This window comes from Equus przewalskii, chromosome 6 (assembly GCF_037783145.1).
Source record: "Equus przewalskii isolate Varuska chromosome 6, EquPr2, whole genome shotgun sequence".
Classification (NCBI taxonomy): domain Eukaryota; kingdom Metazoa; phylum Chordata; class Mammalia; order Perissodactyla; family Equidae; genus Equus; species Equus przewalskii.
Window position 1 is genome coordinate 6684689 of NC_091836.1, and position 25460 is coordinate 6710148.

Here is a 25460-nt window from a genome sequence, read left to right on the forward strand (position 1 = left end):
GTGAGAAAGCTCTATAAGGAACTGGGAGGGTCTCATTTGAAACCAGGATTTCAGATTAGTGCAAGACAGGCTATGTGTTATTTTGGGGTTTTTTCTTATTAAATGTGCGAAGTTGATAGAAAGGGAGAACTTTCTCTGTTAAAAGTTTAAAACATTTGTTTTTCACTAGTAGGAACATTTTTTATTTTTATATTGGAAACTGTGATAGATGGAGTTTCCATTTTTCCTAGATTAAAAATGATATATATATATATATGTACGTACACATATAGATAATAGAGATTGTCAGATGAGTGATAGCTGGTATTGCTATGTCGTCATGTTAAAAGCTTTTTTGTTCTAGCAATTGCTGTAAAGAGACCTTTGTTTTTTCAAAATTTTTTAACGATTAGCACCTGAGCTAACATCTGTTGCCAATCTTCTTTTTTTTCTTCTTCTTCTTCTCCCCAAAGCCCCCCAGTACATAGTTGTATATTCTAGTTGTGGGTCCTTCTGGTTGTGCTGCCATGTTAAATGTTTTAGAGACACATTTTCTCAGGCAAAATCTTTTCATCTTATGGGAAACTGAAGGAGTAGAGGGGAGCTGGACAGGAATGATTTTGGAGCAGGCCGAGGGACTGGATAGGGATGGTGCTGAGGGAATTCAGTTTGTGATGAGACACGTGGAGCCAGACCTTCAGTCCGCGCTGCTTCATTCTGAGGGTGAGGCCAAAGAGGAACGCATGTTTCTGGATCTTGGAAAATGTTCCTGGGGGCCAGCCCGGTGGCAAAGTGGTTAAGTTAGCGTGGTACATTTTGGTGGCCGGGGCTTCGGAGGTTTGGATCCCGGGCTCAGATGTAGCACCGCTCATCAGTCATGCTGTGGGGCCATCCCACATAAAGTTCAGGAAGATTGGTGTGTTGTTAGCTCAGTGACAATCTCCCTCAAGCAAAAAGAGGAGGGTTGGCAACATTGGTTTCAAACTTTGCTATTGTCCTTGGGGAGTGAGTCCTATATGAATGATGGAAATAACTGACTTCTCCCTTTTGGTAGTATAAGAATTTGACAACTTTGTAACGACTATATTTTTATTGTGAAGACTGCTATCATAAATGCAGCGAAATTGCTGTGAAGTACACGGCTACATTTGCACACAAGTCCTCATCCTCGCAGCAGTCGTAGGTTCAGAGTCCAGCTTAATCTCACGGGCCCTCCCTGCGTTAACAAGTGAGTGTTGTATAACTTCTGGCCCCCGATGGCACAATCTAAGTGAAAATTCTCTCTGTTGTCCACACCACAATTAGGAACCTGCTAGGTAACACTTTTACTTCAAGAGGAGAAATAAAAAGGCCAGTTTTTAAAGTAAGAGAATTGAGTCCATTTTATAGTAGTATAATAGTTTTGGCCAGAATTCTATTAACACCTATTTGCATACAAAGATGATCCCACAGATTAAATTTATAAACTTAATTTTAGAGAGTTCTGTTTACCTTGAGTTGGAAGACACTCGGACCATATTAGATTTGAAAGCCTTATGTTCCAGACCAAAATGGGGCAGGTCAGTTTCCTATCATCCAAGCAACTGTAAAAACCTTAAGGCTGAAAAAAAAGGTTTTGCTGTTTTCTTCCCCCCTATAAAATGCAATGAGAGTTGTATGTTAAAATTGTCTTGTACATCCCTGCTGCAGACAGCCATAAACATGGTGCTTTTTAAACGCCTGCCCACCCGTGCCCGGATCAGAGTTTTCCAAGACTTGGGGTGACTGCGGTTCACTCTCTGGCTCTGGGCAGCAGTCCATCCCGTAACCAGGTCCCCCGTTCTCCAGTCACTGCTGGGCTTGACAACTGTAGCGAATGAGTCTCAACATCTAGGCCTCTGTGACAATCAGGTACCCAGTGACGGGAAAAGCAGCAATGAGGGAACTCAGCTGAATCTTCTTGTTGGTGCCAACAGAAAGTTTGTACTCCATGTCCGCCATTTTGGTCCATAAATGTTTTCAAACTGAGGTTGGAAAGTCAACTGTGCACAAGCAAGTATATCTTTGTCAGGATATCACGTAACGCCAAGCCCCTCAGAGTGTTCAGCTCCCTAACATTCCTGTAGGCTGTGGTGAAGTCTTGATTCAACACCCAGTCTGGAATGTTGGTGACGTCTGACTTGAGTGAGTGCCCTGTGCTGGTGTAGACAGTCTCCTCTGTCACCTTTCCAAAGGCCATATTGGTGCTCTGCAAAATGTTCAGGGCCCTTCGCATGTCTCCACTGGAGAGAGTTACAAGTGCTTTCATCCTGTCTACGCTTAGACCAACTTTCTCTGCTTCCACAGCATGTTCCAGGCAGGGAACCATGAGTTTAGGAGTGAGGGGAGCAAATCAGAACCTTGTGTATCGGGACTGCAAGGTCGGGATGATCTTTGACAGACAGTTACAAATGAGGCAAAATCTGGTGTTCTCAGTAAATTTCTCAATCACTCTCCTCAAGGCATTCTGGGCATCTTGACTCATGGCATCAGCTTCATCCAAGATCACTATTTGAAAGCCTTTCTTAAATAGTGTCCCTGTGCTAGCAAAGCTCAGGATCAGTCCCCAAATGATATCTATTCCTTGGTCATCTGAAACATTCAGCTCTAAGACCATGGAGCTGAATTCTTTATCTTTGTACAGCTGTTTAGCACAGGCTACGATGGTGGATGTCTTTCCTGTCCCTGGAGGATCATAGAGAAGCAGGTGCAGCAGCTTGAATAGTACTCAAAATGTCCTGATGAGAATGAGATCATTCAGTGTCTGTGGCTGGCATTTTTCAACCCAGGGCGGGTTCCTGATCTTGGCCATCGCTGTGGGTGGCTGCTGCTGCCGCTTGTGTGGGGAGGTCTCCATGGTGGGGAGACGAAGGTGACCAGATCCGCTGGGGTTGGCTTGTCCCCAGAGGGGCCTGCTTGGCAACCAGCTGTAATCTAGCACGGGGACCCTTGCTACCCTGTTTCTTATTTTTAAAAAAACGTGTAAAAGAGATTAAGTCAAGAACCATTTGAAATGGAGTTTAAAATTTTTAAATCTTTACCTTTTATGTTGGTGATTAAATTTTTTTAAATCAAAGCTGCACTCAACTGTCAGACATGGTAGTGGTCATTGTCCTTGGGCACAGGAGGCTCAGGAGGCAGCTGTCCAGGTCCAGGCCAAGAGGCACCTCCCAGTGGGCACAGCACGCATAGCTCCAGACCGGAGGCTGAGGCCCAGTCCCCGGACAAAGCTGGATCCCAGAGCCATGCAACCTGTCATCTTGCTAAGTCTTCTGTGGCTAAGGGTCCTTGGATGGCCTTTGGACCTTGCTTCCTCCTGTCTCTCCCCACTTCTTCCTGGTTGCCTTGTGTGTGAAAACACTTGCCACTGTTAATAATCATTTGAGCTCTGGGCCAAAGCCGAGTTTGCAAAACACCTTTATGTTTCTGATAGGGCTCTCCAAAAATGCTGCTTGAACTACAAATCGTTTTCTTCTGCACCATCACAGAGAGGGTGACTCCTGGGAAGTCTGACTCTGCTGGTCATTACCAATGGCCTTTTGTCCTTGATGTGGGAAGTTCTAGAAAGACTGTTACTGTGGATAGTAATAATGATTCTTTATTTTTATTCCTTCCCTATCACCGCCCCCCCTCCCCTGCAGTCTCTTATTTTTCTTCTAATGGTGAAATAAATAAATGATGATGCTGTGGATGTGTTTTTATGTTTTCCCTCCATCCACAAATTCAGTCCATTGGTATACCTGCTCTGGATGCACATGTGCCAAGTTGATGGTGAAGTGTAATGTGCTTCGTAAAGCAAACCTTTGTGGAGTCTCTACTTTTACCTTTCCAGCAGTTAGTCAGAGGGGAGAACTGGACTGAGAGTCAGCAGAACAAAACTGGAACCTGTGCTTTGTCAGTTGCTGGTTGTGTGACCTTCAGCAAAAAAATCATTGATTTCCTCTGAGCCAAAACTACACTGCAAGAGTTTTGTAAAGATATTGTAGGTGTAAATGTGATGGGCAGACATGTAGGAGGTGCTCAATTAATTTGGATGTACATCCATACACTCTCCTCATCTCTAGCGTAAGCACAAGGCCAGAAGATGTACTCATATTCTCTCTATGATGCTCAGTTCTACTCTTGTTCTCATCACCACCCCCATAGGCTTACCCGTTACTTTTTAAAAATTTAATAGACTATATTTCTTAAAGTAGTTCACAGCAAAATTAAGTGAAAAGTACAGAGAATTCCCACATACCCCTCCCCACCCTCCTCCACCACACCCACACCAATGTGGTGCATTTGTTACAATTGATGAACCCGCACTGACACATCATTATCACCCAAAGTCCATAGTTTACCTTACGGTTCACTCTTGGTGTTGTACATTCTATGGTTTGACAAGTGTATAATGACACGTGTCTACTCCTACAGTACCACACAGAATAGTTTCACTGCCTGAAAATCCTGTGCGCTCTGCCTGTTCGTCTCTCCCTCCTCCCAAAGCCTTGGCAACCACTGATCTTTTTACTGTCTCCATAGTTTTGCCTTTTCCATAATGTCGTATAGCTGGAATCATATAGTATGCTGTCTTTTCAGATTGACTCCTTTTACCCAGTAATATGCCTTTAAGTTTCCTCCATGTCTTATGGCTTTATAGCTCATATCTTTTTATTGCTGAATAATATTCCATTGTCTGGATATATCCCCATTTATTTATCTACTCACCTACCAAGACAGACATCTTGGTTACTTCCTACTTCCAAGTTTTGGCAATTGTGAATAAAACTACTGCTAACATTCACGTGCAGGTTTTTGTGTGGATGTAAGTTTTTAACTCATTTGGGTAAATAACAAGGAGCATGAATGCTGGAATACGGTAAGAGCATATTTAGTTTTGTAAGAAACTGCCAGACTGACTACCACCCGTCATTTTTACTGGTAAAGAACTGTTCTTTTTTCTCATGACCTACCACATATTTGAACAAAGGGGCACACATGCTTATTTGAAATTCCACTCCTTGTCGTGTTTGGCCTTGTTGCAATGTTACCAAGGCAAGGTCAAGATTTCATAAACAGTCAGGAGCCGGAGGACCCAACCTTCCTTCAGACTCCTACACTGACTTGTTGAGTAATCTTTCAATAAATCAACCTTTCCTCCAACTCTCCACTTCCCTATTTAGGCAAAAGGAGCTTCTAGCCACATTGCACCTGTGCTAGAGTTTACACACAACAAGATCAGACCAGTGCAAACATAGTTTGTGCTAAATAAATATTAGCTTTTATCATTATTACTTATAAGCCAAAACTTGTAAGACGGACATTAGAAGCTGTACTTGAATGCAACTAGTAGAGGCTGGTGTTCGGGCCTTGGGACGCTTCTAAGATTTATCGAAAGTTTCAGTTTTGAATTTGTCTGACTACCTGGCCACACTGAATTATTTGTAAAGATTAACCATTACACCAATTCAGTTTTTGTGTATGTAAGGAGTCCTTTCCAGAAATTTAGAAAGAACTTCACCATAGTATTTATTTCATTGGGTTGTGGCTACATACGGATTTGAAGTTGCTTTTCCCCTCCAGTGTATGTGTTACCTTTTATCACTTAAAGTAGGAAACCACAGACAGTTGCTGGGAATTGGCTACAGAGATAAGTGGAAAGGAAACCAATCTGAGTTGAACAGAACGCTGGTCAGGAGCAGCCCTTTGCTCCAGCTGCCTCACCCATCACTGTCTGCTCGCCACCTTCTCAAGCTGAAATTCCTCATGTGCTCTTGTTGTCCCTTATTGCCACCGACCTGCAGTGACTGTGGGGTGAGAGTGAGACCCTTCTCACTTGTCCTAAGCAACTGGTGGATGTTATGGAGATAAAAAATTTCAGGGAGAATTGAGGCGGGGCAGAACTGAGCAATGTGGGGAAAGGGGGTCATTGTTGGAGGGGACATCCCACAAATAAGTAAGATTTGTGTTGCTGGGTTTCTGCATTTTCTTATCTCACCTCTAGTATCCTTGTGGCCTGATTGCTCAGGGCCCCTCCACCTAAAAAGGACTGCATCCAGGCCTGGGGACCTCAGAGGGCATCTTTTCTCTTCCCCTCCCTCAGAGCCCCTTCTCAGAAGATTCACATCGTGTCTATGCATTTCAGGGCCCATTCATTCATTCATTCAGCACGTTTGCTGAGCACTTACTGTGTATCAGGCACTGTTCTTGGAATTGGGGACACAAGAGTGAAAAAGGCAAAGTTTCAACTCTCCTGGAGCCCATATTCTCATTATAAAGAGTGACATATAGTAACATGTCACGGAATTGTAAGGGCTATGAGGAAAAACACAGCAGGTTAAGGGGGTAGAGAGTGACAGGGCTGCTATATTTGATATGGCGGCCTTTTGGGGATGTGGGAAATGGCTTCTTTGACGGAGAAGGCCTCTTGGCCATGTGGTCTTGGAGTGTACCAGGTAGACCTGGGAGTGGGGGCATCATTACAGGCAGAGGGACAACACATGCAAATGCCCTGAGGTGGGCACATCCTTAATGTGCTTACAGATTAGCAAGTTGGCTGGAGAGCAGGAGTGAGAGAGCGGGAGCCAAGGCAGGGATCTGGTTGGGGGCTAGGCACATAGTGTCTTAACTCGGTTAGTGCCTACTCCTCTGGAAAACCACCGAGTGATTGGAATGGTTGGTGGTTTAGGTAAGCTGGGGATGGAGGAATTTCAGGTCCACAGAGCCTTTGAAAGTGCTCATAATTCACAGCCAGCTCCGAAAACCGCTCTGTCTTTCCTCCCAGATGCCAATCCTGAGAGCAGGAGCTCTATATGTTTTGATCCCCTGCTGTCCCAGCCACTGTGACATGTGTCTGACTCATAGTAGGCACTTTGGATTTGGATTGAATTAGATGGGACTCTAGCAGACACAGCAGATCCCCGGCATTCACTAAGTTGAAAAAAGCCGTTTCAGCTATTTGTGAGCAACCTGAAATCAATGGTATGCAGTCAATATTTTGGAATTTTGCTGAGGCCCATGTTTGAAGAACGCAGAGGCTGTGAAGTTAGTGTGAAGGAAGGAGACCCCTAGCTCCTGGGGAGCCTACAGCAGGAATTCTCAGGAAAAACAGCTGGTAGGTGAGAGATCAGAGATGAGAGTTGAACAGGCGGTAGATTCAGAGTGTGAGGCTGTGCCCAGGAAAATCCTGCCTCCAGATAAGGATAATATTAGGAAAGTGCTAGGATTAGGAATTTGCAAAGATCTCAGCATCCATTCCTTGTGAATGTCAAGGGTCTACTGAATAAGCTCCTCCTTCCTAAGAAACTTCTTAGGAAGCAGGTGGCTTAACTTCCCCTCTCTTGTGAGGTTACCTTGACTATTGTTGCATATGACCCTCTAGGATCCTAAGCACTTTATTTGGCCTATAGATTATCTCATGGATTAAACCAGATTAATACAATTTGTTGTTATCTTTCTTGGTTTTCTCTGTAGAGTGAGGACTCAATGCATATTGGTGATCGAATGAATAAATGGTTTGAAACCAACAATAGAAGTGAAAAAAGTGCTAGCATCATAAGAAACAGTGTCATAAGAAACATCATAAATGAACAGTCCTTATTATAGCATTATTGCTTTTATATTATCTTTCTTTTTTCTTTTGGTGAGGAAGATTGGCCCTGAACGAACACCTATTGTCAGTCTTCCTCTTTTTGCTTGAGGAAGAATGTTGCTGAGCTAACATCTGTGCCAATCTTCCTCTATTTTTTCATGTGGGATGCTGACACACTGTGACTTGACAAGTGGGTGCTAAGTCCTTGCCCGGGATCTGAACATGCAAACCCTGGGCCACTGAAGTGGAGCACACAAACTTAACCACTATGCCACCAGGCCAGCCCCAACATTAATTATCTTTTTTTTTTAAAGATTGGCACCTGAGCTAACATCTGTTGCCAATCTTTATTTTCTTCTTCTTCTTCTTCTCCCCAAAGCCCCCTAGTACGTAGTCATATATTCTAGTTTTAGGTCCTTCTAGTTGTGCCATGTGGGACGCTGCCTCAGCATGGCCTGATGAACGGTGCTATGTCCATGCCCAGGATCCAAACTGGCAAAACCCCGGGCCGCCAAAGCGGAGTGTGTGAGCTTAAACACTCAGCCACCAGGCTGGCCCCTAATTATCTTTTAAATGAGACATCCAGTCTAAGTTGGGGCCTGAAATAACTTGCAGAGCCAGAAAATAAACTGTTTCTCATTTTCCAATACAAGACCTTCTTTCATTCACTCAACAAATATTGTTAAGCATCCTCGCTGTGCCAGGCACTGTGCTGGGGGCTAAGGATATAACATAATATGGAGTTTACAGTCCACTGGGAGACACAGACAAGCAATCAGGCAGTGTCACCACAAAACAGCTTCTCCTCAGCAACTGTGACGATATCCAAGCTCTCCCCAAGCCCTGGGTTTTGGAGCCCCTGGAGAAGTGTATCCTTTTTGTTTTTTTTGAGGAAGATTAGCTCTGAGCTAACATCTGCTGCCAATCCTCCTCTTTCTGCTGAGGAAGACTGGCCCTGAGCTAATATCTGTGCCCATCTTCCTCTACTTTGTATGTACGATGCCTGCCACAGCATGGCTTGACAAGTGGTGCGTAGGTCCACACAGGGATCCAAACCGGTGAACCCCGGTTGCCGAAGTGGAGTGTGGGAACTTAACCCCTGCGCCACCGGGCTGGCCCCTGGAGAAATGTACCTTTTCTTGGGAGCAGTCAGCCTCAAATTCAGGGCCAAAGCCCTGTGGGACTCTCAGAGCTGTTTCCTGGGCTCATGGCAATCTTCTTGGTCGTTTTTCTCAGTCGTGCCTGACAAATGGACACATGCCACCTTTGTGGGGAATGATGGGTGCTCCAGGCATCTATATTCCTTCCCTGCCAGTTCTATAGGAGGGTGGGGGCTGGCTTTGAATGTCCCCTGGCTGCTTCACTCTAGGAAGTGAGGGTGGCTTATGTCAGATCCATCCTTCTTCTGCACATGCCAATGATATGCCTTGGCCCCTTTAGGGAGCTGGGTCATTTAAATTCCGCATCCTATGTTCCATTCTGTCTTCCCACTATCTCCCCTCTGCTGTGGATTGAATGTGTCCCCCTAAAATTCATATATTGGAACTCTAGTACCCAATGTGGCGATATTTGCAGGTGGGCCTTTGGGAAGTGATGAGGTCATGAGGGTGGAGCCCTCATAAGTGGGATTAATGCCTTTAATGCCTAAGAAGAGACAGGAGAGAAATGATTTCTCCCTCCACCTTCTGAGGATGCAGCAAGAAAGTGGCTGTCTATAAAGCAGGAAATGGGCCCTCACCAAGAATACAACCATGCTGGCCCCTGATCTCAGACTTCCGGCCTCCAGAATTGTTAGAAAGAAATGTTGTTTAAGCTACTCAGTTTACAGTATTTTGTTATAACAGCCCAAATAGACTGAGACACACCCCAAACTGCTTGTCTAAAGTTCACGCCGACTACTCCAGGAGAAAGCTGAAAAACCAAATGAGATCAGAGAGGCAGGGGAACAGTCGCCATATTATGTGTCTACAATGTGCCGAGAACCCTGACTCGCACTTTAGCCATCATGCATTTTCCCCTTTGAGAACTCAGTCTGTAGAGTCAAGCAGATGGAGACTCGAAGCCCAGCTCTGCCGTTTATTAGTGTGGCTGTGGGCAAGTGACTCATCACCCGGAGTCCCCAGCTCACTGGAGGACAGTGTGGCAGAATGGTTATCAGCACACACCCTGAGCTCAAACCTCAGCCCTGTGTTTATAAACTGTTACCTGGACGAGCGAGCTGCTGTGTCTCCACGTGCTTCAACTTCCTCTTGCCTAAAATGCAAACGGTGATAACCGTACCCCCAACAATAAGGGTGGTTGTGAATATCAAACAAGTTAATACAAGCCCCAGGTAAGAACAAGCTATAAATTCGCAACTTCTCGTTAAATATTAAAAACAAGTGTAACTTCAGCATAGCATTTGGCAAAAAGCACACAACAAAGTCTTGCTACTCCTGATGTTTTCGTTATTATCACTTATTTTGTATTATTTTAATAATAATATTATTATTACTTTTATTGCTATTACTTTCAGAGTTCAAGGTGACAGACCTGCAGTCTTCCCTGCTAAAGTCCTTGAAAATGACAAAGGAAAAGGACTGTAGCTTCTTGTCACTCAAAGCATGATCCAGATCCCACAGCACGGACGTCACCTTTGAACTTGGTAGAAATGCAGAAGCTCAGACTCCTGTCCAGACGTATGACTCAGAACCTGCATTTTTAACTAGATCCCAGGTAAGTCATGGGCAAGTTTAAGGTTGAGAAGCTCTGCTCTAGCACACTGATTCTTAACCCCTTGGAATCACTTTTGAAATATACTGATGCCTAGACCCCTGCCCCCTGCCCCCCCAATTCCGTTTTAATTGGCTGGAGTACGTTTAAAGCTCCCGAGGTGACACGATGTGCAGTCAAGGTTGAGAACCAGCCATCCAGCGTTTGGTCCCTGGGGAGTTAGGCTGCAGGGGTGGATCGGAGCTAAGCTTCTTCAGCAACTGCCAGGGAGAGTTCTGGTTTGTTTTCTTTCTCTTCAGGCCCAGTGGAAGTACGAAGGGACACGAAGGGGCACATTCTTCTCTCCCGCCCCCGCCATTCCCCAGTCCTCATTCCAGCCAGCAGGACACGTGACAAGGCTCTGTGCAGGCTTCTTGGCCATGGTTTCTGTTTCTCTTTGTCACAGGTCAGTGTCCAGGCTGTGTTGGCTGGTGGTGTCGCTCTCCCTCCAGTTACCATACGATGGGGCTTGACTTCTCTGTGGTGGGAGTTTTTGTATTTCGTTGAAATGGGGTCTTTCTCCTTCCTTCCTCTGCTCCTGCCCGCTGCTCTCAGCACCAGGGGCTGCTTGGTTGGAGAAAACCCAGCTGGAGATCTCCTGACATTTCCTGTGAGACCCTTGACCCCTGGTGGAAAATTAGCATTTCCACCTGGCTCAGGCGAGTTATCTAAGAGAGCATTGCTGTCAGGATGACGGCACATGCCCCATCGTAAGGCCAAGGACTCTCTTGGGGGCTGGTCGCTACTGTTCTGTGGGAATGAGGATCACAGGTTGTCATTTTCTGAATTTTCTAGAAAAGCTGGAAACTTGGAATTTTATGAAAAAAAATCTTCAGATTTTTAAATGTTGGCAGCTAATTCAAAAAACTTAAAAGCCCTGATGGCCAAGTAAGACATATCCAGAACCCAGAGTTGGCCCGTTGACCTGGAGACATGCCCCCTGTTCTAAACAGCCCTTTTGGGTTGTGAAGATTCCACAAGCCATGGTGACTAACCTAAACGATCTCACTCCACCTTTGGAGCTGGGAGAAAAGGTAGGACACCTTGAGTCCTCTAAGTCACAGGGACAAAAGTTTTTTTTTTTGAGGAAGATTAGCCCTGAGCTAACATCCACTGCCAATCCTCCTCTTTTTGCTAAGGAAGACTGGCTCTGAGTTAACATCTGAGCCCATCTTCTTCTACTTTATGTGTGGGACCCCTGCCACAGCATGGCTTGATAAGCGTTGCATAAGTCCACACCTGGGATCCGAACCAGTAAACCCCCGGCCGCCAAAGCAGAGAGTGTAAACTTGACTGTGCTATGCCACTGGGCCAGCCCCGACAAAAGTTTGGTAGGTGACTTAGTTTGGTAGACTCTCTGCTGAAGGCACACCTTCTGTATGCCTAGGCCTAGGCATGGCATGGCTGTTTCTGACTCTCACCATCGAAGGCCTCTGTGTGTTCTCCTAGGGTCACAGAGGACCTCTATGCCTGCCCTGGGGCCAGATACTGTAGGAGTTGGGCAGAGTATGCCGTATTTCCCTAGGACAGCGGAACAGAAGGAAAGAAAGGAAGATTTATACTCTTTGGTCTCCTCCCTCCCTTCTTCTCCTCCCTCCCGGGATAACAGGCAGCCCCAGCATTTGACTGAGCTCCTTGTTTAATGCTGCCACATCTCTGCTAGTGACCGAATGTTTCTCCCTCAATATTCCCTTTATACAAGATGATGTGATGTGTGTTTGTTGCTAATATTAGATTTGCAACAGATGCCCTCATTGTTGGGGCCTGGGTACATGTGGAGCAGATTCCTAAAGCAAAGACAAAGCCCTCAAATGCCCAGTGACTTTAATAGCAGAACTTGCTGCCATAGGCAGGGGGCTCCCACCATGTTGGGCAAGGTGAAGGGGACAGGCCAATAAGAGCCTCAGGAACTACGTCATCAGTCTAGAAGCCACTGGAAATACAGGCAGAGCTCTTGGGGGGAGCAGGCAGCATAACGCATGAAGAGGAGGCATCTTCACGTGGAGACAAGCACCCAGGTCTGTGGTGAAAACGACAAGTCATCTGGTCATCACTGGTGGCCAAAATCAGGGAACCAGAGAGCAAGCTCAGGAGACAGCAGATAATTCAATGAATGTGGACAATGTCATGGTTCTTTCTGCTCCTTTCCATTTTTCTCAATAAAATAAAGTCTTTTTTAGACAAATCAGAGGAGGTTACACACGATGAGTCTCCTGGGTCTTGGCATGAACTGCTGGGACTTTCGTTGCTCGCCCCCCCCCACCCCGCCCCGCCCCGCCATCTTCAGAATGCTCTCATCTCACTTCTGCAAGATCATTGGTGTTTCTTAATATCTACTGAACGTGCTTTTCTTTCCTTTTTTTTTTTTTCCAAATTTTTATCTAGTTGCCTGAACCCTTGTGGAAGTTAATGCTGCATCCCACGGTAGAGATCGTGTCTCTCTGACTATGCCTCCTACACATAGCCACATGACAACAGACATCATCCTAATGAGCATTTTCTGCACACAGTGATCCCAGTGCTAGCGCATTAGAAGGCTACCTGAGACTTGGTCAAAGCCAAGGGATCAAGTGTCTGCTGGTCTTGGGAGGGCTGTGTTGGAAAGGTTCTGTGTGTCAAAGCTCCTATCTTGATTTGGAATTGAATTTTCGAGTTGAATCCTCCAGCTAACCTGCTTATGAACTGAGTTCGATCTTCTGAAAATAAAACAAGAGCCCTAAAATATCCATCTTATAAGCTCCAAATTTTGGTAACTGCATTTGTTTTTTCCCTAAATGAAAGTCTGGCCACCTACCCCTAGAGGAATTCTATGGAAGAAAGGAACTAGCATTTATTGAGTTTTGCTATAGTCTAAGTGCTTCGCATTAGTTATTTCATTTAATTCTCATGTCACAACATGAGGTAGGTATTATTAATCCCATTTTGCAGACGAGGGATTTAAGGCTCAGAGAACTCAAACAGCTTGTACGTGGTAGAGCTCAGATGTAAACCAAAGTCTCCGGATGCCCAAACTGGCACTTTTTCCATTCGTCTGCATTTTGGGGGGGTTCTTTTACAATTCCCAGATGCTGTTACATGCAGACTAAGGCGGACACGTATAGAGAGAGATAGGACTGACTGTTTTCCTTAATTTTTTTTCCTAGTGATAAAAATAAAAGCAATTGTTTTAAAGTCATAAGTAATTAGAATGGATACTTAGACAGGTGGATTTCTGAAATAAATGGTTAAAGTTCCATGTTGAGCATGGAGATGACCATGTAGAAAGCTTAGATTTTGAGTTCCAGGACAGTCAAGACCATGTTTTATTCAATCTGTGCCCCCAGTAATTAGCACTAAGCCTGGGCCACAGGGAGGAGGGAGGCACTCCGTGTTTGCTGAATGAATGAGTAAGCTTCTCCTTCATCCCCATCAGTATTTGGAGGAAAGAGACCATCTACTTAATTTAAATGGACCCCCACGGCACTTAGTCATTCTTCCTTGCAACACAAGCATGAAATGGAGGTTCTGATGAGGCAAGAAGGCTGAATCCGCCTCCTCCAGATAGGGATAAATTGCTTGGCTCGGCTCTCTTGTCTAGTCCTTCTTAAGACTTAGTATTTGCAGTAATCTCTTTGGGCTGCTATGACAATACACCATAGACTGTTGTCTTCAACACAACTGCCACAGACTGAATGTTTGTGTCCCCCCAAATTTCATGCATTGCAACTTAACGGGTGACAGAGTTTGGAAGCGGGGTCTTTGGGAGGTGATTGGGTCATAAGAGTGGAGTCCTCATGAATGACTAAGTGCCGTGGGGATCTAGGAACAACTGGAGAAAAGGAAACCCTCCTGAGAGCTTTTCTAAAATTTGTGCTCACTAAATTTACAGTCGTTTCCGGACTTCAACTGAATTTAATATTATTTGCTTTAAAAAAAAAAGTATTTTGTTGGGGCTGGCCTGGTGGCATAGTGATTAGGTTTGCATACTCCACTTTGGTGGCCTGGGGTTCACAGATTCAGATCCTGGGCACAGACCTACACACTGCTCATCAAGCTGTGCTCTGGAGGTGTCCCACATACAAAATAGAGGAAGATTGGAACAGATGTTAGCTTAGGGCCAGTCTTCCTTACCAAAAAAAAAAGAGAAGTATTTTGTTATTTTTCTCTTGTAAGATAGTTTTTCTATATAAAATTTAAAATACACCAAAATAGAATAAGATAATTTTACCTATCCTATCATGCAAAGACAATTCTTGAACTCTTCTCAGTCTGTCATCTTTGCATATGCTCACACAGTGTAATCATATCATGTATAGAATTTTTATTCTACTTTTCTGTTTTTTCTTTCTGTTATAAACATGTAAATACCACTTCAGTTTCCTTTTTTCCTGGAAAGTTTTTTAAAACTTTCTTAATACAAAGGCAGTATATATTTGTTCTAAGAAAATAAAAATATACAGGGGAAAAGTATACAGAATATCCAAAATGAAAAAAATTAAAAATGTGGAAGTTTTAAAACAGAATGCTCTGCATTCTTATATTGTCAGTGGAATATATTTTAAAAGGGGACATGCAATCAGCAAGAAACAAAAAGCCAGGGAAGCTCCTTTTGATCCCCTTTCTAAATATACAATCTTCACTCATGTCTGCGTGTCTGTCATCTGAATAAACAGACTCCTTTGGGCCCAGAAGTTGAGCTGAATTAAGGTTGGTGGGAAGAGGCTGTGAAATCGCTCACAGGACCAGTCTCCAAGGTTCATGAAAGCATAACTGGAAATGTGATGTTAGTTTTAAAAATACATTTATGGAGTCTTCTCTTAGGGAGAGTGCCGTCCATGACTGGAAAACAATACTTGAGCAGCCACTTGGGGAAAGGTGTGAAATCTCCAAAGGCCCTCTCAAGCAGCCAGAAGGTCACTGTCCTTCTAAGAGATGTTGGTTAACGCAGGGCTTTGCTCCCTGGTGTATGAAGGTTTGGGGTCAAGGTTGAATGGCTGAGCCCCACCATCAGACATCTTACTTCTCTGCCAGGTTTCAGATCATCCAGTCTCTCCCATAAATAATTAGGTAAAGGATATTGGTCTAAATGGGCACCAAATTATTAGCCTGTCCAAGGCACCCACGTCTCAGTGGCTCTCAGTTATATCACCTTTCTGAGATCTTGGCTAAGATCGAGGGATGGATACCAGATGTCTCTTCCAACTCCAAGCCAGGTATTAAGAGAAGCTTCTCTCTTTCCCGGTGAATGGGCCAATCATGTCATTACTTTCCATTGCCGTCCTGTACAGTTGTTTAAAAATGAGCTATATTGATTGCCTCTGATGAGGTTAGAGGAGCTATGTCAATATTTTATGTCTATATCATCTATTAAATACTTACATAGTACTTTTTATGTGCTACGCAGTTTTTTAAGCTCTTTGTATCCTGAATTTCATCACATCTAAGACATCACTGATTATAAGATGCACCACTATTTTATATACCACGGAGGTAATTAAACTAAGCTACACTGTCAATTGTAAAATGAGCCTCAATTTCAGAGATGTTAAAATGTGAAAAGTGTGTGTGTTAGAATCAATGAAACATGGTATCTTAATGCATTTAATACTTAAAACAACACTAGGAGGTAGGCTCTAACATTATCCTCATTTTACAGATGAGAAAATTGAGGCATAGAGACGTTCAACAATCTTCCCAAGGTCACACAGTCCGTAAGAGGAGCCGGCATTTGAACCCAGACAATCGAAATCCAGAGTTCAAGCTCATAACCATTACACTCTTCTTATAAATATGGAAAGCCAAAAAAAAAGTTTCAGAAAAATTATGTTTTAAATTTTTATTTATTATTTTTTATTGAGGCGTATCAGAAAAATTATTTAAAACATTTCTATGCATGAAGGTCTTCAAAGTTATTCCCGCCTGAAGTAATCCTTTAACATCTGGACAAATATCCAAGAGACAGTTGAACATCCCAGAGGTGCTCAGTAGTTCTTTGGGCCAGGCAATTTTTTTAGTGCAGGCTCACAGGGAGAGAAGGTATGTGTGTACGCAAGTGCGCTTCGTCTATGAGAACTGAAGTTGTCTAATATTGCTTTTAGACATCATCCTAAGTTTAGGTTTGCTAGAAAGAAGACAACGCTGCCCACAATTTTAGGTGAGCATGACTCAGCCTCCTGCTGGCTCGGGCGTCAGCAGCCCTTTTGACACACAGGCCTCTGCCTCTCACTTGAGGGTTGAGCCAGGCGTGTTTTCATAGGTTTAGTCATTATTAGGAAAATAAACCATGCCTTCTAACTCAAATTGGAGCTACTCTTCAGCTTCCTCACCTCTCCTAGTAACCCAAATGGGGTTAACTTTCTCATTATTTGTCAATTTCATGCATGTGCTAGACAATCTACAGAGAGAGAAGAGTCAAAGAAGCAAATACAGGAAGGTACAAATTGTTATTCTAGTTAACGAGCCATTGTTGCAACATGTCTCAGCACAAAATATGATTTTCCATCATTACCATTGTCTTTCCTGAGCTTCTCCTCCCCAGATTAGCCTAGGTAACCCGTTCTCCCCTGCTTACCACATAGTACTTCCCTTAAAGAGCACTTCTCACACTGTATTGTAATTTCTTGTCCGTCTGTCTTCCCCACCTACTTCAAGTTCTGTGGTGCAAAGGTCTGTGTCAGTCTTACACTGGAATGGAGCCGGATACAGACCCAAGTCAATGTTGCAGAAGTCACCGGCTGCATGAAAGTTCCCCAGCATTGCCCTCCCCTGGTCTAAGGCAGAGCAGCTTGCAGAGGATCAATTACCTTCTGCTTTCTATTCTGATTACCCATGTAACACTGCGAGGTCCTGGCATGAGTGCATGAGTGCATGAGAGCAGGGACCAGGCCTCACTTTGCTCCCCTTGAATACTTGGCATCTAGCACAATGGCCGGCTAACAGGAGATGTTTTAAAAGCATTTTGAAAATCAGTGAGTGAATTAGATCAATGAGAATCCAAGTGAAGCGTTGTGGAGGATGGGTTTTTTCTTACATTCATTCATTTACTCACTCGGTGGATTGAATAATTATCCTATAATAGGCACTATGTTTACGTTTAAGGGGGAAGGTAGCAATTATGATTCAGAGGAAATACTAGACCCAATAGGCACAATCAGAGGGGGCCCTTAACCTCATGGAGGGCAGGAGAGGGCAGGGGGTGAGGGCATGCTTGTCAGGAAGGTGGGTGACTTAAGGAACTGATATTTAGCCAGATTGTGTGAAAAAAAGGAAAAAAAAAAAAAAAAAAGCTGAATGGAAGAGGTGAAGGGATGGGAATGCACAGTGAGATTTCTAGGCCAAGGGAAGCAGTTTATGATGCAAAGACTCAGGGACAAGAGAGAGCATTGTGTGTTGGAGGAACTGCAAGAAGTTGAATATTGCTTAGAGCACAGACAGCTGGGAGGGCGTGGCAAGAGATGAGGCCGGAGCGGGAGGAGCCAGATCTCAGTGGTCACGGATGGGGGTCAGGTAGGGAGCCGGGCTTCATCCTATGGTCCTAACGCAAACGGAGAGCAACTGAAGGGCTGTAAGGGTAGGATGACATCACCAGACTTATTTTAGGAAGTCATTCCAGCTGGGGAATGGATTGGAGGGGATGAAGGGATTAAAAACTGGGTACAAGAGATGAGGCGGTGGAATTTGGGGAGTTGAAGTGTCTAGTTGGCTCATGTTTTCAAATAACCTGGGACAGAATGAACCAAATGGCAAAAGTGCAAGTAGAATGTCAAGTTATTCCACATCAGCCATTACTTTTCCTCTTCAGGCTTTTGCTGAAAGCTATGGACAGATTATGGATTGGCCTGGGTGTGAGTGCAGAGGCGCAAGAGGACCTGGTCTGAAAACTCTTCTCCTGTGAGAAGAGAGTCAGTGGGAGAGAAAGCGGACCAGAGGCAATCAACCAGAGAGAGAGCAGTGAACAACAATGGGCCATGTATCACACAGAAAGATGCTGCTAAAGACAGCCTTCCCCTGGAATCAGCATTCAGCAAAAACTTTAATTAGCTCAAGGCACTCCCACCCGGTAGTATGTTCCAGAATCTTGGTGCGAGGACATTTGTAATTTGCAAAAGTAAGTTCAATATTACAAGATAATTTTATTTTTGGAAGGCAAACAAACAAAAGGAACCTCTATTGTTTTATACCAGAAACTAAAGGAAATAAAGTTAGATAAAATCTTCCTGGCTGTGGGATGTACAAACGTTCTGTGTATATGTGTGTCTGTCACTGATGGGGGCCTGGGGAAAACTTGAATCTGCCACAGAGGGCGGGGGAGTAGTGGCAGAGATATTTATGCTTATCAAAGGTGGACAGGGATCAAGAAAGTTTGAGAAACAGTGAACCAAGTCATAGAAATACTTTCCTCATGAAGACCAAGAATTTATTTTCTGCATTTGTTAAAATATAACCTATGGGGCTGGCCCCATGGCCAAGTGGTTAAGATCCGGTGCTCTGCTTTGGTGGCCCGGGGTTTCAGATCCTGGGCGCAGACACGGTGCCGCTCATCAGGCCATGCTGAGGCGGCATGCCACATGGCACAACCAGAGGCACTCACAGCTAGAATATACAACTATGTACGGGGGGCTTTTGGGAGAAGAAGAAGAAGAAAAAGAAAAAAAAGAAGATTGGCAACACTTGTTAGCTCAGGTGCCAATCTTAAAAAAAATATATATATATATATATATATCTAACTTAATCATCACACTTGACATCTACTACTCCAGACTCTGTGGTAGCCATTCGGACCCAGAAACTAAGAAGATACCACTCTTGTCCCCAAGAGTATATGATCTAGTAGAGAAGAGAGCTGCAGGGATTATTAACATCCTAACACGATGGGGATCATGACAGAAACGTGGACAAAGAACACAGGGAGGAGAGGCATTGCTTTCTAGTTGTTTAATTGTGTGTACACAGTTCTTCACAGTTGACAACATGAATTGACATCGGAGAGCATATATAACCCTATATGATAATATAAATATAAAAAATCCTGTAAAACCGATAATCCTCCCAGCCTCCTAGGAGAGCCATCGTCCCCATGAGAGGACACCACTGAAGCCTACAGGGTGGGATGACTTGGCTGAGATACAAGTACTAGATGACCAGGGTCATCAACCCCAGATCAAAGGGGAATCCAAGTCCAGCCTCTTCTGTGACATCATACTACATGTGTTTGCCTTTTTTTTAAAATTAAAATACAAATTTAGGTTTCATTTTAGAGACCAAGCCTAGTCAACATTTTCAGGCACTGAAACCTGTAAGGAATTAGTCCTCTTTTTTTTAAAGATTGGCACCTGAGCTATCATCTGTTGCCAATCTTCTTTTTTTTCCTTCTTCTTCTCCCCAAAGCCCCCCAGTACGTAGTTGGATATTCTAGTTGTGGGTCCTTCTGGTTGTGCTATGTGGGACACCGCCTCAGTATGGCCTGATGAGCGGTGCCATGTCTATGCCCAAGATCCGAACCAGCAAAACCCTAGGCCGCTGAAGTGGAGCACACGAACTTAACCACTCAGCCACGAGGCCGGCCACAGGAATTAGTTTTTAAGCTCCAAAATGTGTTCTCTTGACAATTCGTCTCTTACTTTATAGACTCACTTTAGTGATTTGCTGTGACTTAGAGGAAAGGCCAGGCTTAGGAAGCAGACAAACCTGGTTCAAATCTGGCTCAGGACTCACTGGCTGTCCCACCTTAGGCAAGCAGCAAAACGCTCTGGTCCTCGGCTCCTCATGTGGCACACGGGGGAAGTAAGATTAAATAATGAGATGTAAGTAAAGGAGCCTGGCCCCTGGTAGGTGCTCTGGCTCTCTCTCTCCCACCACCACCCTACTCTGACCTACCATCTCTCATCTGGATTATTACAAGTGGTTTTCTTCATTCATTCTGGACCACTCCAAATTCACCCATCTCTGCCCAGAAAGCAAATGTGATTGTGTCACCACTGTTGAAAGATCAAAATCCTCAACATGATTTATAATAATTCTTTCCAAACGGCAGGTCACGAGCCATTAGTGGGTCATAGGAACAATTTTGTGGGTTACTACCAGCAATTTTTTTTGAATGGAATAAAATAGAACAGAAATACCAGAGATTGCAATGCCAGTCCTAAGTGTAAGTATTATTTCATAAACTTTTTTGCTCATTATAGGTTCTGCCAAAAACTGTTCCAAGGCCTCTGGCCTACGACACCCTGAATGATAGGACCCCTGCCTCCTCCTTTAGCCTATTTCTCAGAATCTCCTCCCAGTTGTCTGCGCTCTACCCACACCAGCCTTCCTTAGACTCCTCCAACATAGCATGTTCCCTTCTGCCGGGGGACCCCTTAGGACACGCTGTTTTCCTCTTTGCCTAGTTAACGCCATCCTCTTGTCTCAGCTCAGAGGCCACATCTTCAGGCAAACCCCAGAACATTCCCTGAATCCCCGTGAGGGTCGGGTTCTCAGAGCATATTCAGTATTCAATTATTCCTTTAATAACATGCTTCTTTGATTAACGACAAGCTTTCCCACTAGGCTGCCGTCTCCATGCCGCAGGCACCCTGTTCCTGTTCACCACTGTACCCAGCCTGCGCAAAGGCGCTCAGTGGGATGAATGAAGTAACGAGTCAACCAACCGTTACCAACCATGTTGGCTGGTCTCCTTTCTTTCTTGGTACTGCTTTTGTTTCTAAGCCTTGCACAGAGTAAACCACAGCAGGGCTGTGCTGTCTGCCTAGCATAAGAACTTCCTATAACATGATTTCTTCATTTGAGTCTCGGGGCTTTTGATGGGCTAAAACTACGTCAAAGTTGTATAAATGTGCGGACGGTGAAGCATTTCCTTGAGGAGGGGGAGACTAATTTTCAGCGGGTTTCAGAGGAGGTCTCTGCCTATTCGCTCCAAAGAGCCACAGTTCCGTGAGCATCTCAGACCGCCCCTCTGCATCCTTAAGGGCTCCTGGGGCGCGCTGCCTCGGGAGGCTACTTGGCTCCCAGCCCAGAGGACGTCCCTTCCCAGCCCCGCCGATTCGGCAGACCTCGCTCAGACCTTCCATTCTTGGGGGCGCGTCTCCGCGGACTGCAGAGAGGAGGCGGCACGGCGGCAGGTGACCTGCGTCTCCGGGCTCGGGTGCAACCTTGGGGACGTTGCCTGCATCCCCGAACGCTGGCTCAGGGCCTCCGCAGCCATCTTCATGGAGGGAGGGTGCTAGGGAGGCGCGGCCTCTGGACAGGGACCCGCCCCGCTGCCGGGGCCGCCCAGCGGAGCCCCGCTGCGCGCTCTCCCCGCCGCGCCGCGCCGCGCTCGGCTTGTCACTTCCCCTCCCAGCCCGGCTCCGCGGCCTCCCGCGCTGCCCGCCCGCGGCCGCCCCGCCGCGCTCGCAGAGGCCGTCATGGGTGCCGCGCGCTGGCTCGCGCTGGGCAGCCTCCTCGCCCTGGCGGGGCTGCTGCAAGGCCGGCTCGTGCGCCAGGAGGAAGCCGGCTTTGGCGAATGTGACCAGTTTTTCTACGCCGGGACCCCGCCTGCAGGGCTGCCGGCCGATGGCCACGTGAAGATCTGTCAGCGCGCCGAGGGCGCCGAGCGCTTCGCCACCCTGTACAGCACCCGGGACCGCATCCCCGTGTACTCGGCGTTCCGCGCCGCGCCCCCCGCGCCCGGCGGCGCCGAGCTGCGCTGGCTGGTGGAGCCGCAGGTAAGCGGGTGGTTCTCGCGCCCGGGCGCCGAGCTGGCCTCCAAGGGCGCTTTGCAGCCACCGGAGGGGCAGGGCGGGGAAGGGCAGCCCCCACGCGTTTGGGCCTTGGGTCAGGAAACGCGGGTCTCGGATCCACTCCCCCGCGCCCCCGGAATTACAGCCTACCTCGCCCCCTGTCAAAGCCGCAGCAAGAGCCTGGCGATCTGGGAGCCTTCGCTTTCGATCTGCCAGCCTTTGCTTAAGCCGCAGGGGCGGGAGATCCCCAGCGGGAGGTGGTTCTCCCTACATTTTGGGCGCAGACATCTGCAGTGTCTCTTTCATTTCCTGAATAGTGGGGAGCGTGAGACAGAGACCCGGGAGACAATTCAGATCAGCCGAAAGCCCTGGCTGGCAGCTCAGGCCTTTGCGCAGGTCATTGCCACAGTTCTTTGGGAGTAGGTAGGTGGCTGGGCATTTTCATGCCCATTTTACAGAAGAGGAGACCAAGCCTCCAGGGGGATGGATGAAAAGACTTGGGGAAGACTACCCAGCTGGAAAGATGGGGCAGGAATTAGCTAGAAGTTCACTGCCTTTGTACTAGGGAAAAGCTTTCTTTCTGCAGAGGCCGCCTTGAGCCTGAAAACCCTTCTCTTCTGCACATGACATCGAGTAACTTCGATTTGAAGTTGTGTTGAGTTATGACAATAACATAAGAGTATAGATTTTTAGAAATGCAATGGGATACTTACAAATAGTAGGGAAACTGACTACCTCCAACTAATGGGAAGGACAAACCAGTTTTTTCTCACTTTTCATATCTATAGTTATCAGACCACTTTGAAATCATGTCACCTCTCGGGGTGTTCTGTCCGGTCTGGTGAGGGTGACCAAACACTCTGAGGGCCCCCCAGAGGCCCTGCTGAACCTGCTTTACCATCCTGCCCCACCTCTGCTGGGCCAACCTCCTTTCTGGAACACCCAGCCAAGCTGCCCTTTGGCTGGTTCTCTGCCTCTCACCAGCCTCCCACCCACTTCCCACCCTTGTCCCAGCAGCCAAGGCCACCTACCTGGGGGAGGAGCTGACCCACTCAGCCCACCCACTCTCCATGGCCACAGCTGCCTAGGACCACACTACGAACAGGAGACCGGCCGTCGGGTGCTTCATTCAGAGCCCTGGGCTGTAATCTCTGTACAGTAGTCCCCCACTTGCACGGTTTCACTTTCCACCGTTTCATTTACCTGCTGTCAACCTGAGTCCGAAAATATTAAATGGAAAATTCCAGGAGTAAACAATTCATAAGTTTTGTGTCGCGTGCTGTTCTGAGTAGCACAACGAAATATCAGATTGGCTGTCGCAGTACTGAGGCACTTGTGTTCAAGTGACCCTTATTTTGCTTAATAATGGTCCCAGACCACAAGAGTAGTGAGGCTGGCAATTCAGATATGTCAAAGAGAAGCCATAATGTGCTTCCTTTAAGTGAAAAGGAGAAAGTTCTGAACTTACTAAGGAAAAAAAAATCTATGCTGAGGTTGCCAAGATCTACAGTATGAACGACTCTTCTATCTGTGAAATCGTGAAGGAAAAAGAAATTCATGCTAGTTTTGCTTTTGCAACTCAAATATGTATGTGAACGAAGAAACATAATAGATATAGGGTTTGGTACCATCCGCAGTTTCGGGCATCCACTGAGGGTCTTGGAACGTATCCCCTGCAGATAAGCGGGAACTGCTGTAGTCTCCTTCAGTTATTTCTAGCTCTGAGTCCTTGGCCGGGCCTCAAGCAATCTGCACCTCAGTCTCCTTACCTTCTCTGCATCCTGTTGATGTCAGGAGCTATGAGATCAGGCATGGGAAAAAGCCTTTATAAATCATACACACTTAAGATGTATATTAATCTAAAATTAGTTTGTCCCCAAAATATCCAAAACAAAAAGTGACAAATGTTGGAGAGGTTGTGGAGAAAAAGGAACCCTCATACACTGTTGGTGGGAATGCAAACTGGTGCAGCCACTGTGGAAAACAGTATGGAGATTCCTCAAAAAATTAAAAATAGAAATACCTTATGACCCAGCCATCCCACTACTGGGTATCTATCCAAAGAACTTGAAATCAGCAATTCCAAAGGTCCCATGCTCCCCTATGTTCATTGCAGCATTATTTACAATAGCCAAGATGTGGAAGCAACCTAAATGCCCATCAACTGATGATTGGATAAAGAAGATCTGGTATGTAAAATTAGTTTGCCCCCAACTGCACCCCCTAGAGCCTCTGTGTATCCCCCAGCTCATTGTGCATTGTGACAGTGGGCCTATGACAACAGATGACCTGAGGATCAGCCTCGAGGATCTCGTGGACGGCTTGGAGAGACAGAACATACGCATGAAGAAGAGACAGGAACATGTGCTAAACGAATTCCGTTAAATCCAGAATACACTTTGTAATCACCTGCTGTGTGCCAGGCACTTAGGGTACCCGGAGGACAGAGTGTAACTGTTGGACTCGAGGCTCCCTGGGCTGCAGGCAAGGCTTGCTGGGTGGAGAAGTGGCATAGCATCTGATTAGAGCCACTCTGTGTGGGTTCAAATCTCAGTTCCTCCGTTAACTAGCTGTAAACTTGGGCAGGTTAACTTGGGGATAATAACAGCGTGGTTTTGAGGATTAAATAAGTTATGCTATGTAAAGTTCTCTGAGAGGGGCCTGGCACAAAAGTACTGTCTGTTAGGATGACATAAGCAAAAAATCTTAATTTAATAAAGGTAAACAAAGTCCTCTTAGAGTTACTCTGTCTTGGGGGTGAGAGGGGAAAGCCTTAGGGTCAAGATGACGTTTGTGCTGTGCCTGGAAGGATGAGATAGAGTTCAAAAGGGAGACAAGAAGGAGGAGGACATTCCCAGCGAGGGAATGGCATGAGTGAGGATGCAGCTTCTGGCGTTAGTGTGTGGGGAGTGGTTGGAACAGCTGAACTAGTACAAGTGAGTAATTAGTCTACTCAAGTGATCAGAATCATGGGGATAATGGAAGGGAGGGGTCACGTATGAAGGAGTAATCAAGAAAGGCTTAGGGAGGCAGGGCCATTTATGTAGTTACAGAAGGAATCCCAAAAGAGCATGATTTGGCAGGAGGAAGTGGATAGAATCAAGTTACCTAGGCAGTGGAGACCCTGGGCCCCTGGGGCGCAGGTAATGAGGAATGGGACTGGGGAGATCAAAGCAGGTGAGGAAGGCGGGGGAAATAGTTCCAAATGGCACTTCCAGACGTGAGATATACAGCCGAGGGGAAAGTATAGGAGGCCAGAGTTCCCAGCTGAGGGGGTTGGAATGGTCGCAGTGGCTGAGCAAAGCAGTCAGGATGCTTTTCCCTGCAAGATTGGCTTGTACCGCCTCCTTCCCGCCCCAGCCTTAGATCAAATCTGCCAGGAGCCAGAGGGTGTTGGGAGGGAGGGAAGGAAGGAGTGAGCAGGGAGAAGCTACAAGGTG

General features: G+C 45.9%; 1 protein-coding gene, 1 long non-coding RNA gene and 1 pseudogene across 2 annotated transcripts in view; 2 read left to right on the forward strand and 1 right to left on the reverse strand.

The window, feature by feature from the left end:
- Positions 1 to 1848: 1848 nt before the first annotated feature.
- LOC103546860 (replication factor C subunit 5 pseudogene) lies at positions 1849 to 2890 on the reverse strand (annotated as a pseudogene).
- An 8373-nt stretch (positions 2891 to 11263) lies between these two features.
- On the forward strand, positions 11264 to 16133 carry LOC139083822 (uncharacterized). The gene is made up of 2 exons (XR_011540784.1): positions 11264 to 11355; positions 15957 to 16133. It is a non-coding gene; the product is annotated as an uncharacterized lncRNA (long non-coding RNA).
- Positions 16134 to 19225: 3092 nt separating this feature from the next.
- Positions 19226 to 25460, forward strand: part of ENDOD1 (endonuclease domain containing 1) — a 41446-nt gene continuing 35211 nt past the window's right edge. The window contains exon 1 of the mRNA XM_070622931.1: positions 19226 to 22005. Coding sequence (XP_070479032.1) covers positions 21706 to 22005 — 300 coding nt within the window. The 5' untranslated portion in view covers positions 19226 to 21705. The remainder of the gene's footprint in view (positions 22006 to 25460) is intronic.